Consider the following 13,379-nt stretch of genomic DNA (forward strand, 5'->3'; position numbering starts at 1 on the left):
GCTTCCCGCGGAGCAGGGAGCCTGATGTGGGGCTCGATCCCAGGACCCTGGGATCATGACCTGAGCCGAAGGCAGACGCTTAACGACTGAGCCACCCAGGCGCTCCACCATGGTGTTCTTTTAACAATAAGAATAGAGCTGAGAAATTTTTTTTTTCAAAGACTTACTTATTTGAGAACAAGAGCGAGAGAGAGAGAGAGAAAGCATGCAAGCACGAGTAGGAGGGGCAGAGAGAGGGAGAACGAATCCCAAGCAGACTCTGTGCTGAGCCAGACTCGGGGCTGGACTTCATGACTCTGAGATTGCACCCCAAGCTGAAACCAAGAGTCAGATGCTTAACCAACTGCGCCATCCAGGCACCCTGGGCTGAGAAATTTTCTGAAACAAGATTCAATTCTAGGATCTCAGCTCTGTGACTTACTTCAGTGTGCATTTCACTGTCTAAGATGAACTTGGTCACAAGCCCACAACGCATAACAGAGAAGACCTCAATGTCCAGTTCTCGGAAAAAAGCATGGTAATTCTGTAGTGACACTGATGTCTTTTCTTCTTTCCCTTTGAACTCCTGGGGAGAAAGCAGCAGCAACCAACAGAATAATAAGGACAATATTAACCTGATTTTTCAGAAAGACCTCAAAGTATAAATATGCATTCATTTTATGCAGAAGTTACTTTTTTTTAGCAAATCACCGCCTTCCTTTCACCAAAGTCCCTAAATATTCCTGAGACAAAAGCACCTAATTTAAAATTGAGATATGGGTCACATATCAAGACCCTTGGTTGGTTTCCACTTAAGTATGAACTACTAGACAAACCAAGGTGTTATGGCATGGTAGAGAAAACAATGAGCTGTGGCATCAGACAGGTCTGGCTTCAAACCCTTGCTCAAGCCTTATTAACTGTGTGACCTTGGGCAAGTCACTTACCCTTTCTGGGTCTTAGTTTCCTTACCTATTAAATGTAGATATTACTACCAATCTTGGGTTTTTAGGCGATTACAGGAGCTATACATAATACACAATAAATAGTAGCGAAAAAACAGAAATAATTGGAATCCACGTGATTTAGGCAATTTCACAAACATATAACCTATTCTGTGATTGGTAGACTTATAGGAAAAAGGAACTACTGTTTACTGATTATCAGAAACTGTCCTAAGCATTTCATGCTATCTCACTTCATTGAGAAGTTGATAATCTGGGATCAGAGGGGGAAAGAGGCTAAAAGCAGTACATCTAAAACTAGGTCCTAAAACAAAATTTGTTAATGTTACAAGAGAGAATTCAAAGTACTGCTGGGGTATAAAAAAGGGAATGACACATTCAAGAAAATGACTAGAAAAAACAGTGTGTGCTAGTGATAAGGACTTAGAGTCTAACCCTAACTCTGCTACTGTGAGAATCGCCCCAAAGCCAAGGAGAGTTCGTTTGCCTCTCTTTTCTCTAATTTTTCTCTCTGTAAAATGCAGAGTATGATGCTGGTCCCCTGTTAATCTTACTGGGCTGTCACACAACCTTCATGGAAACCCATCATTCCAGTACCTTTTCCAGCTTGCTTCTATTAGATGGTGTAGGGTCACATTCTGAACTATCCTCCTTTGAAAGTGTGTCAGGAGAGGATGTTTTGCTGCCATCTGCTTTCTGTTTCCTTCCTCCTTTTGTTCCAAAAACAGAAAAGTGATTCAAGTAATCGATAATCTTGTTTGTTAAATATCACTGCCTTCAGAAAACACCCTGCTGAAGACTACTGAGGGGTAGAGGAGGTAATTTTATAACCCTACATTATAGTTCATTTTATAACCTTGCCAAAGAAAGAATTCAATGACATCATCTCTCCAGTTACTGATGCCTTGGTGCATATGACCTCTTGTATTATTTCAGTGTCACTCCTATGGAGACACAAAAGAAGAGAACATACCTATCTTTCCTCGTTTTCTGATTTTTGCTGAAATAGCAGCAGTAGTAGGAGTTACATCTAAAGTTTCCAAGTCAAAGTTTGCAAGGGGAGGAACATAGTCTGGGGTGACTGGAAAAGAGAGGAGACAGAAGCTCAATATATACAAACCACATATCACTGTTAGAATGCATCACCTGACTGGCTAAAAATTAATTTTCAGAACTACCAAGTATGGCTGAATGACTGTAAGATACACTCAAGTTACCTGACATGAACTGTTTTCGCATAGCAAAATGATCAGAGATGACTTACAGGAATATCATATTAAATGATTATGACCAATTAAGATAAAATCATTCTAAATAATGATTCTAAAAATAAACTAACCCTTATTTCAAATCTAAAGATATTAATATTTGGTCACACAGAAGTTTGTTTTATACACAATTACTTAGATGAGGGCCTGAGGGAGGCTCTACGTTTTCCCCAGAGAACCTACCTAGCACTTTAAAACAAGTTTATTTAATAGTCGGAAAGTATTAAGAGACCTGTCAGCTTTACTCCTGGTTCATAACTATGTTCAGGAAAGCAAAGGACACTGAAAGTTTGACTTCTGAAGAAGAAAAGTTACTTTACAAAAGCCCAACCAAAGCTTTCCATTTTTTATTTTTTTAAGCAGCAAGATTTCTTGAAGGTAACAATGGGAGGAAAATGGATGGCTTTTTGTTTTTTGTTCTTGTTGAGCAAACATTTTCTTGTCCCAGATGAGTAGGGGATGGCTATCAGTGAGCTTGGCTTAAAAGTAAAGTTCTTTATCTCCTCCCTGCCATCCTGGCAAAGGTACCATAATAAGACACTCCTTACCTGCCAAGTACTTTTCCAGGATCCTCTGAAGCTCCACAACATGCTTTAACCGGGTGAGCACCTTCCCCTTTATCTCAGGTGACGTTTGCTGGCAGAAGGCATTTACAACCTGGAAAAGTACAAATTATATTCTCAGACTTCAAATGGTTTCAATTTTAACCTTGTTTACATTATTCATCCAGAGTTAAAAATGCCATTCAGTGGCAGGATCTGTGAGTTTAGTCTGTAATGTAAAGGTGTTCTCAGCAAGGTGCTATAGAGGAAGAAAAAAAGCCCTGGTTCAATATAGGAGATCTGACTTTTAATCCTAGTTCTACTGATTTCTAGTTAAGTAAGAAGTAGAATAGCACAGTGACTAGAGAGCACACATTTTGATGAAACAAGTCCTATTCTGCTACTTACTAACTGTGTGACCCTAATAATGACCCAAGTCATTATTAGCCTTTCTGAGTTTCTACTTCTTCAACTATAAAATGAGACAACTATAAAATGAGAATGCAGTTGTTATATGGATTAAATACTGTAAATAAAGAAATAAGCCCAGCATTTTGCACAATGTAAGTGCTTGATTATTTTTACTCATTTTGTGCTGTTTCTCCCACTGCATGGTATAAAACAAGGATAATACCTGTCCTGCCTACATCAGAATATAATTGTGAAAATAAGAAGAGATAATTTAAGCGAACATTCTCAGAAATAATATGCATGAGAAAGGAAGGGAAATATAAATGTAAGATGTTACTGTCATTTTCATCATATATCATTATTGTGCATTTCATTAAGCACAATACATTCCAAAGGAAGGGGAAAACCATCACTCACTTGATCTCACTGAATTGAAACATTAAGTGAATACCTATGCAAGGTTGAACTGTATCTTCACAGTGGAGAAGGTGAGTTTATTCCAGGCAAAAGAATACAACAAAAGGCTTGAAGTAGTAAAACATGAACAACATTAAGTGAAGTCTAAGTATTTTGATTTGGCTACATCAAAAGGTCATATAATTGGGAAGAAGTGGGACATAACAGCTGGAGAAGCTCACAGCAGTTAGTGCTTAGTGGAGAATTTTTAGAGAGTCCCATGAGTACCAGGAAATAGTTTCCTTTCAACAAGAACTACAGACAACAGGTGAAATGTCCTAGTAATTCTGCTTACCTCTCGGAACCAGTTAAGAGTAAGAAATATGAGTGAACACATGAACGAATGCTCTTTAACAGACATAGACTCCAGCCTCTCTCCAGGATCCAAATCAGTGAGGAATATAGGACAATCTGAAAGAGAAGAACAAACATTTCTAACTCCCTTTACTTCAAGTCAACAGAACCTGGATGCTACCCCTAGAGCTACCTACCTCTCCTTCTACTTACTTTCCCCTTTAACTTGTATTTGAAGGTCAAACTTTGATAATCTCAAAATTACCACATCATGTAGTAATCATTATATATAATTAAGAAGTCTTTGCAAAACCAGATGTGAGGACCAGAAAGCAACAAGGAACTATGACGATGACTGACTTGTCAACAGGATAGAAATCTGTATGTTATTATTTTGTCTTTGGAATTCCATTACTACTGCTATTCTACTCTGTGAAGTTAGAAAATTCCTTCCCACACACACAACATACTGGTTTTTTTCCTTCCCTAACATTATCAAAGAACGGTTACAAAGAAGAAAGGATCTGATAACTTCATCCTATACCTAATAAACCATCAATCTCCTCCAAGTTTCCATTATGTTGTTTCTCCACACAAAGTCTCAGTAACCGGAAATAGGGAGCCAGGCACAACGGAGACACCGATCTGGAAAGGAAAAATCCATTTCTAAACAATACTTTATAGGCACATTAGTCCATGTTTATAGGGAACCCAAACTTACAATTAAGGAGTTTCACCCAAATAAATGTCTACTTTTAAAAATACATGACAAGGAACTTAATGGATGCTCAGCAAATACAATGAACTAACCTGGAGGAAGGCAGAAGCTGTGTAGAGTGAATATCCATGAGTTAGGAGAAGCAGAATTAAGATGGAAGGAGGGAAGGAAAGTGGCAGAGGCAGACAAGTATGTTCATGGGAGGGAGAAAGGAACAGAAATGAAAACAGCCTCACAGAATAGTTATTGGATGTCCTTAGGCAATGCAAACCCCAACCACAGGGTCCAAGAAAAAACAAGGAATCTGACCCATTCTAGCTAACCCCTCCAAATACCACCTGTCTTAGGAGAAAACCACCCCTCCCTTTGAAAAGATTTTATTTATTTACTTGAGAGAGAGAATGAGCTGGGGGAGGGACAGAGGGAGAGGGAGATGCAGGCTCCCCATCAAGCAGGGAGCCAGATGGGGGGGCTCGATCCCAGGACTCTGGGATCATGACCTGAGTCAAAGGCAGATGCTTAACCAACTAAGGCATCCAGGTGCCCCAGAAACCCTTTTCCATCAAGTTCTCAACAAACTGCAAGAAGTGTGGAATACCCCATGAACACTCAAAACAGCAAAAAAAAGTTTTAGAAAAGAGAAAAGTACACTGACTTTTGGTCTGATTCCTTTGAAGTCATTCTACCCCCATCTTTTGCAAAGTCCTGAGAGAACAACAGTGGCAGGAGGTTGATGACAATCCCATCGTGACTACTATATTCTTCTAGTCCGTAGAGAGCTTTCACAGGAAATGGATAGTCACTGTGGAGAGAACCCAGAATTTGATGCCCCAAGGGTATACACATCTACGCGGGAAACCACTAGAACAAACCAATCTTCCCTCTTATGAGAAGAAATGAGAAAGAGAAAGAATAAGTAGAAGCTTATAGGAATTCTGGAACTGGGGTGTTGGGTGTTGGGAGGAAAGAAGCTGTTGGATTGGGCCAGACTTAGCTGAGGTCAAGAGCATTCTGATGTCTGCACCAACTACTGACATAATTTCTTCACCAGTACAATCAAGTTAGTGGGTATACAGTACTTACCCTTCTGCAAAAACAGAGAAATCCACCACAAAGGCATCCTGGAAATCATTGAAGATGGTCTGCCCAACCCATTCCTTTGGGAAGCAAGCAAACAAACAAACAAGGCTGTATAGGTAAGGGTGTACTTGCTGTAGAGCCCTAGACAAACTATTATCCTTTCTAAGCCTTAGTTTCCTCATTTCTTTTTTTTTTAAGATTTGATTTATTTACTTGAGAGAGAGCAACAGAGTGAGAGAGCGAGCACGAGCAGGGGGAGGGGCAGAGGGAGAGGGAGAAGCAGACTCCCCACTGAGCAGGATCATGACCTGAGCTGAAGGCAGCCGCTTAACCGACTGAGCCACCCAGGCGTCCCCCAGCTTCCTCATTTCTAAGAAGAGAATAACAATATTATGTACCCCATTATTATGAAGTAGAAAACACATAATACATGAAAAATGCTTAACACAGTGCCTGGCACAGAATACACACACAGTGGCTATCAACAATATTATCATCATCCTCATCATTACTATTATTATTGTTATTATATGAAGGAGGCCTCAGAGGTGAGGCCTGGAGTAGGGCAAGTCAGAACAGCCTTCCCAGCTAGAATATGGGAGAGTTCACAGGATGATCTATTTTTACACTGCAACAGACAGAAGGGCTTAAAGAATAGGAGTAAAAAGCAGTTCTCATGCTTTGCTGCTTTAAGAAAAGATACTGGGACCTACCAGGGCTTTTGGAGCCAGCTTTCCTCCTTGGATAAGATTAGCAAATTCATCATAATAAAGTGCAGAAGCCTGGGGAGACTGCTCACTGCAGGAATGAACCAACTGCAGCAAGGAGGTCACCTGGAGCAGCCAAAGAGAAAGAGTGGTTCAGCCACTGGGCTGCCAACATTTCCTAAATACCGTTCACTCCCTTCAGTACTAAATTTTTCCTTCCAATTTCACTGGCAAAGCTCTTACTACCACTCACCTGAGGTTTACTTGAGCTTCCTGACAAGCCCATCTCTTTCTAATATCTCTTCTCCAATCCACCAGACACACCCAACTGGATTTTGTTTTTTACAAATACTTTCACAAATGCTATATTTTATTTTATTTTATTTTGAAAGAGAGAGAGAGAAAGAATCTCAAATAGGCTCCATACCCACGCGAAGCCCAATGTGGGGCTCGATCTCACGACCCTGAGATAATGACTTGAGCCAAAATCAAGAATCAGATGCTTAATCAACTGAGCCACCCAGGCTCCCCTGGATTAATTTTTCTAAAGCAAAGCTTTGATTATGTCATGTCTATGCTAAGAAACCCTTAAAGACTATCGCTCAGTAAAAAATTAAATTGAAATGTCTTGATTCACATTCAAGGCCCTCCCTTTTCTACCTCTGGACTAGCTTTATCTCCAACTCTCCAATTATAGGCTTACTCTTCCCTATGCTCCAGTCAATCTCCTATTCTACAAACATAGCTCACTTTTCTTGCTCTCTAGGAACTCACAATTTAATTAAGGAGGTCAGACAAATACAGAAGTAAATGTAACTCATGCCAGCCAGGAAAACATATTTTGAAAAAAAAGCATTCTTTCTGGTAAACTGACAGTAACCAGAAGCAATTCCTCAGTTATTCATAAACATATCCAATGACATTACAAGAACTCACCTGTGTGTACTGTTCAGTGCTCATGTCTGTTCTCCCTTGGGTCAAATTTGAAGATCTACTTCTAAAAATAAGGAATTTTAGTTTCACTTTTATAAAATTTTGTAAGAACTAGCAATAAGTGTATGAAACCTGCCATCCCTGGGATGTGGGTGGAGATAAAAGTGCACAAAGGCAGAGAGGACTATTTACAAAATGTGGATTAGAGCAAACAATGGCTATCTTACATTTTTTAAAAGGGCACACTGAATTAGTAATAATCGTAAGAGCAAGCACTGCGCATTGTTCTAAGCATTTAATGCTCTCAAGTGGTATACCTCCAAAGAATGAACTCTTAACCAGTACACTGTGTAACCTCCATGAATTATTAATGCCGATTCTAAGAATGTCTCCAGAGGTCCCTGGAATTCCTAACAAATTATCTCTAAGGAGCATAAACTCAACTCCAATGTCATTTTGCAATGGCAACATCTTATCAAGACCCAACTCTGATGCTCCTATCACCAGGTGCCTTATTTTCATCAAACATGATGTCCCAGACAATACCACAGCGATGGAGAAATCTGTAATGTCTAGCGCCTGGGAGAGGCGCAAATGCGGAAAAATGCATCCCAGGATGTTCACGGTTCCCCTTTTGTGGAAACATTTCTATTACTTTATTTATTAGCAATCCTTAGTTTTTAACCATCAGACTGTAATGATTAAGATCACATTCTGTAAAAATTATATGTGGTATATACAATCAAGATAAGAAGGGAAAATGGAAAAGTCGCAACAAACATTTGCTTACTTATTATGGGCTTAATGTGTACGATCATGTTATAATGAAGTCTACACAATGTAACACTTTATTTGTAAGGTGGCAACTTGATTAACTGACCTTGAGCCACTGAAGTCAGAATTTCCATGCATACCTGTCTTCCGCCATGATGCCAGCCATGGTGACAGCACCAATAATACCAATGAGTTTGTATTTGAATATGGTGCTAGAAAGCTGCTTTCGTATCACCAGGTGCATGTCATCCTGCAAGAAAGACATGACAGCGAAAGTTGAAGATGCTGGAATAGTACAGCAAAAGAACCTGCAGATATTGAAGCTATCATTTACTAACTGTGGCTTTTGGCAAGTCATTTCATTTCTGAGTCTCAATTTTTTCATCTATAAAATGGGGAAGGTTTTTTAAGGATGAGAGACAAATTAAAAAATGTCCCATAACAGTGTCAACCAGGGGCGCCTGGATGGCTCAGTTGGATAAGTGACTGCCTTCAGCTCAGGTCATGATCCTGGAGTCCTGGGATCGAGTCCTGCATTGGGCTCCCTGCTCGGCAGGGAGTCTGCTTCTCCCTCTGACCCTCCCCCCCTCATGCTCTCTCTATCTCATTCTCTCTCTCAAATAAAATCTTAAAAAAAAAAAAAGAACAGTGTCAACCATAAGACAGATGTTCAAAAATAATAGCTATTATTGTTATTATTGTGATACTTGCTTGATAAGGATATGTGAATTATTGTAATGTTGTTGGCTGCTTGACTAAAATAATGAAATAGAAAGACTTAGGTAAATTAACTTAGGAGGCAAAAGATGTGTTGCACATTAAAACTATAAAACAATGCTGAAAGATATTAAAGAAGACCTAAATAAATGGAAAGATATCCCATGTTCATGAATTCAAAGACTTAATATTGTTAAGATAATGATAATACTCAAAGTGACAGGCACATTCTTTGTAATCCTTACTAAAATCACAACAGAATATTTTACAGATAGAGAAAAACTCATGCTAAAATTCATATTGAATTTCAAGGGACCCCAAATAGCCAAAACAATCTTGGAAAAAAAAAATGTTCTTTCAAATTTCAATTTTGAAATTATTACAATCTTTCAATTTCAAAATTACTACAAAAGCTACAGTAATTAAAAAGTGTGCCACCTGCATAGGAAGCACATATACACCAATAGATAAGAGTCCAGAAATAAACACTCACATACATGGTCAACTGACTTTCTGCAAAGGTGCTAAGACCATTCAAAGGGGAAAGTAGTCTTTTCAATAAAAGGTGCTGAAAAACACCACACACAAAAGGTGCTGAAAAAACTGGATACCTACACATACACGAAATGAAATTGAGCCCTTACCTTTAACCATATACAAAAATTAACTCAAAGTGAATCAACAACATAAATTTAAGAGCTAAAACAGTGAGACCCTTGGAAGAAAACTAAGGAAAAAATCTTCATGACTTCGAATTGGGGAATGGTTTTTCCTAAGTATAACACCAAAAGCACAGGCAACAAAAGAAAAAAAAAAAACAGATAAATTGGGGCGTCATAAAAACTCCATCAAAGGACACTATCAAGAGTGAAAAGACAATGCACAGAATGGGAGAAAATATTTGCCAATCATGTATCTGGGGACAATACCCAGGAAGTATAAAGGATCCCTATACATCAACAACAAAAAACAATTGATTTAAAAAATGAACAAAGGACTTGAATAGACAATTTCCCAAATAAGATATACAAATAACTAATAGGCAAATAGTTAACATGTTCAGCATTATTAATCTTTAGGGAAATGCAAATGCAAACCACAGTGAGATAGCACCCAGAAGGATGGTTACAGTTAAGAAATGGAAAATAAATGTTGGTGAGGATGTAAAACCATGAAGCCCTCAATGTGTTCATGGGCACATAAAATGGTGCAGTCACTGCAAAAAATGGTTTGGTGGTTCCTCAAAATGTTAAACACAGAATCAAAAACATAGGATTCAGCAATTCCACTCCTAGATACAGACCCCAAAGAATTGAAAATAGGGACTCAAACAGATACTTGCACACCAGTGTTCATAGCAGCATGATTCACAATAGCCAAAAAGTGTAAAAAGGCCAGTGTCCATCAATAAACCAATGTACAAACTAAATGTGGTGTATACATAAAATGGAGTGCTAGTTAGCCATAAAAAGGAATGAAGTTTGATATCTTACACCATGGATGAACCCTGAACAGATAATGCTAAATGACATAAACCAAACACAAAAGGATAAATATCGCATGTCTATTTTTAAAATTTAAATTTTATTATTTTTTTTTTTTAGGGGGGGAGAGAGAATCTTAAGCAGGTTCCACGCCCAGCATGGAGCCCCAAACGGGGCTCAATCTCACAACCCTGAGATCATCACCCGAGCTGAAATCAAGAGCTGGACACTTAACTGAGCCACCCAGGGACCCTCATACGACTATTTAAATGAGGTACCCAGAACAGGCAAATTCAGAGACAGGAAATAGATTAGAGGTAACCAGGGCTGGAGGAAGGAAAATGGGGAGTTACTGCCGAATAGGTAGAGTTTCTGTTTGGGATGACAAAAGTTCTGGATATAGACAGTGGTGAGAGTTGCACAACATTCTTAGTGACCTTAATGCCACTTAAAAATGGTTAAAGTAGTAAAATTTGTTACGCATATTTTACAATCATTAAAAAATAATGATGTAGCTCTATATTACTGATGTGAAGTCATCTCCAAAATATACTGCTAAATGAAAGAAGTAAGATGCAGAACAAAAGGGTAAGGAGTGAGGGGCCCTAGGTCGTTCAGTCGTTAAGTGTCTGCCTTCGGCTCAGGGCAAGATCCCAGGGTCCTGGGATCAAGCCCCACATCGGGCTCCCTGCTCGGCAGGAAGCCTACTTCTCCCTCTCCCTCTCCCCCCTGCTTGTGTTCCCTTTCTCACTGTGTCTCTCTCTGTCAAATAAATAAATAAAATCTTTAAAAAAAAAAAGGGTAAGGAGTGGAATATAGGTAAATACAAATTTGTAAATGCTCAGAACATCTCAGAAAGCTATAAGGTATAAAGCAGAAAAGTATAAACAAATTTGTAAATGCTCAACACATCTCCGAAAGCTATAAATGTCTCAGGACAAACTCAGAAAGTGACTGCCTTTAGAGAACCAGATGCCTGGAGGACTGAGAAGGGGGAGACTTATTTTTCACCACTTCTTATGCCTTTTGAATTTTATGCTATGTATGTATATTACCTAGCCATTTTTTTTTTTTAACTAACAAAACGTGTTGGTTGTTCAAAATCACAGTCCAGTATGGATTACTGCCACGGGGTGGCACTAAAGATACAAAAGAGCTACAAGTTTTGATTGCAATGTAATCTCTCGTTTTAGTCTCTTTGCCTGACTTTCTCAGTGAATGGTGTCCACCAATGAAAGCAAGCCCAGATGAAGTGCACATTAGATGTAGATGTTCCCTAGGAAACAAGGTAATACTCTGTGTACCCACAGCACTCAGTATAGAACCTGAACAGCTTTTCTTACTCAGTTCCATAGTCAGCTGATTACAGACCCATTTCTATCCTAATAAACTAAGCTACTTGAGGGTATAAAGTCTAATATACTTACCATCTCAATGCTTGGTACACAACAGACACTTAATGTTTGTGGTAAGAAACGAACGAGTAAGTACTCAGACCATGGCTGTGTACTTGATTTTATTCGTACACAGGCTAAAGTGATTTTGTTCAGTGAATTTCAATTAAAGAAGTTTAAAGTTTTAAAGGTTTCTCAACATACTGCCTGTTACCTGGATGTGACTGCTGGCTTCATGCTGTTTGCCAAATGCCAGCGTGCTGAGAATATAGAAGAGTTTTCGTATCTGCTGAGGGGACATATTATCCAGATAATCTAAAATGCCCTATGGAAAAAAAAATGCCAACAATAAGGTTAGCCACTAATACATTTTTCCATCAAATAAAAAAATTAAAATCCTTGTAAGAGGCATCCAGATAGTCATAAAAGCTCAAGTTCTCTCAAGCTGTGCTCAGAGCCCAAAGGGTTAGTCATCCTAACATACCTCCTACTTCTCCCTATTCTTCTTCTCCACCCTTTCCTTCTTAGTGAAAACTGTACTCTGCCAAAAGTTATATCTCTGACCATATTCCTTATCATAACATCCCTTCTCGGCTTCCACTCCATGAATTACTTATTCATTCTTTACAGATGTGGAAGCAGTCACAAGGGAAATACTTACTTTTTAACGTTGGGCAAAACCTCAGCTTTCTCACCCCTAATATGGGGATAACATGACCTACAGTTAGTTACCTTTCAAAGCCCAGATGTGATTATGTCAACTCCCTATGAAAAGTCTGTAATAGCACTCTATGGTCTACAAAATAAAGTTGAAACTCTTCAGCATGGTATTTGAGACCCTTCATAATCTAACACTATCCTATGTCTTCTGAGCCTCACCTCTCACCACTTCTCACCATATGTCCCATTTGCCAACCATGCTAGTCTACTTGTCGTACCATGGACCTGGATGCCAATTTGCTTCTGTTTAAACTGTCCTCTGCCTGGATGCACTTCCTTTGTTTTCTCTTACCGAATCATGCCCAAACTTCAAGAATCACTCAAATCTACTCTTTGAAGAAGTACCCAGTTTCCTAGACCAAATTAATTATTCTTGCTCTGGTGCATCTATAGCACTTTATCTTTCTAGAGATTTCTCATGTTGTATTTACAGTGACTTGTTTATGTGCTTTACTATCACCAAAGGCAAGAACTAAGTTTTATATACAGGGCACCCAGAATAGAGTGTGCACATAAGTACAAAGAAGTATTTGCTGAATGCATTAATACATACATAAATGAGTTATTTTTTTCTATTATTTGCCCATTACCTCACCTCCTTCCCACCCCCTCCTACCAATTATAGTGCTCAATATCTAGAATACAAATTAAATTGCTGCTAATTAACAGATGCCAGATATCTCTCAGATACATGCAAGAAAGAAAAATGACTCAATATATGTCACTGGAGGGACAGATACCTTCACAAAGACGACATTCAGCTTCATAGCAGATAGGTTTAGAACTACCAACTCTAGGAGGACATCCAATGCAGTATCAACTTCAGCTTCATTCCCACTGCAGATATGGGTCACTAGGGCACCAACCACTTCCTATACGGTAAAGAGTCAATAGGACAGTGTGAATAAAAATATGACATGGCCATCTTAAAAGGATT

General features: G+C 38.9%; 1 protein-coding gene across 2 annotated transcripts in view; it reads right to left on the reverse strand.

Moving 5' to 3' along the window:
• Positions 1 to 13,379, reverse strand: part of FANCD2 (FA complementation group D2) — a 55,496-nt gene that overhangs the window by 20,735 nt on the left and 21,382 nt on the right. For both annotated transcript variants that reach the window (XM_028101650.2, XM_028101651.1), the window contains exons 17-29: positions 13,183 to 13,314; positions 11,937 to 12,047; positions 8,268 to 8,377; positions 7,357 to 7,417; positions 6,427 to 6,546; positions 5,717 to 5,790; positions 5,289 to 5,435; positions 4,460 to 4,560; positions 3,917 to 4,032; positions 2,761 to 2,869; positions 1,918 to 2,025; positions 1,542 to 1,654; positions 422 to 565 (exon numbers count right to left, since the gene is read on the reverse strand). In XM_028101650.2, the coding sequence (XP_027957451.1) occupies positions 422 to 565; positions 1,542 to 1,654; positions 1,918 to 2,025; positions 2,761 to 2,869; positions 3,917 to 4,032; positions 4,460 to 4,560; positions 5,289 to 5,435; positions 5,717 to 5,790; positions 6,427 to 6,546; positions 7,357 to 7,417; positions 8,268 to 8,377; positions 11,937 to 12,047; positions 13,183 to 13,314 (1,446 nt within the window). The remainder of the gene's footprint in view (positions 1 to 421; positions 566 to 1,541; positions 1,655 to 1,917; positions 2,026 to 2,760; positions 2,870 to 3,916; positions 4,033 to 4,459; positions 4,561 to 5,288; positions 5,436 to 5,716; positions 5,791 to 6,426; positions 6,547 to 7,356; positions 7,418 to 8,267; positions 8,378 to 11,936; positions 12,048 to 13,182; positions 13,315 to 13,379) is intronic.

The sequence above is a fragment of the Eumetopias jubatus genome, unplaced genomic scaffold, assembly GCF_037043125.1.
Source record: "Eumetopias jubatus isolate StellerSeaLion01/CBP00866 unplaced genomic scaffold, mEumJub1_p1.0 scaffold_1, whole genome shotgun sequence".
Lineage (NCBI taxonomy): Eukaryota > Metazoa > Chordata > Mammalia > Carnivora > Otariidae > Eumetopias > Eumetopias jubatus.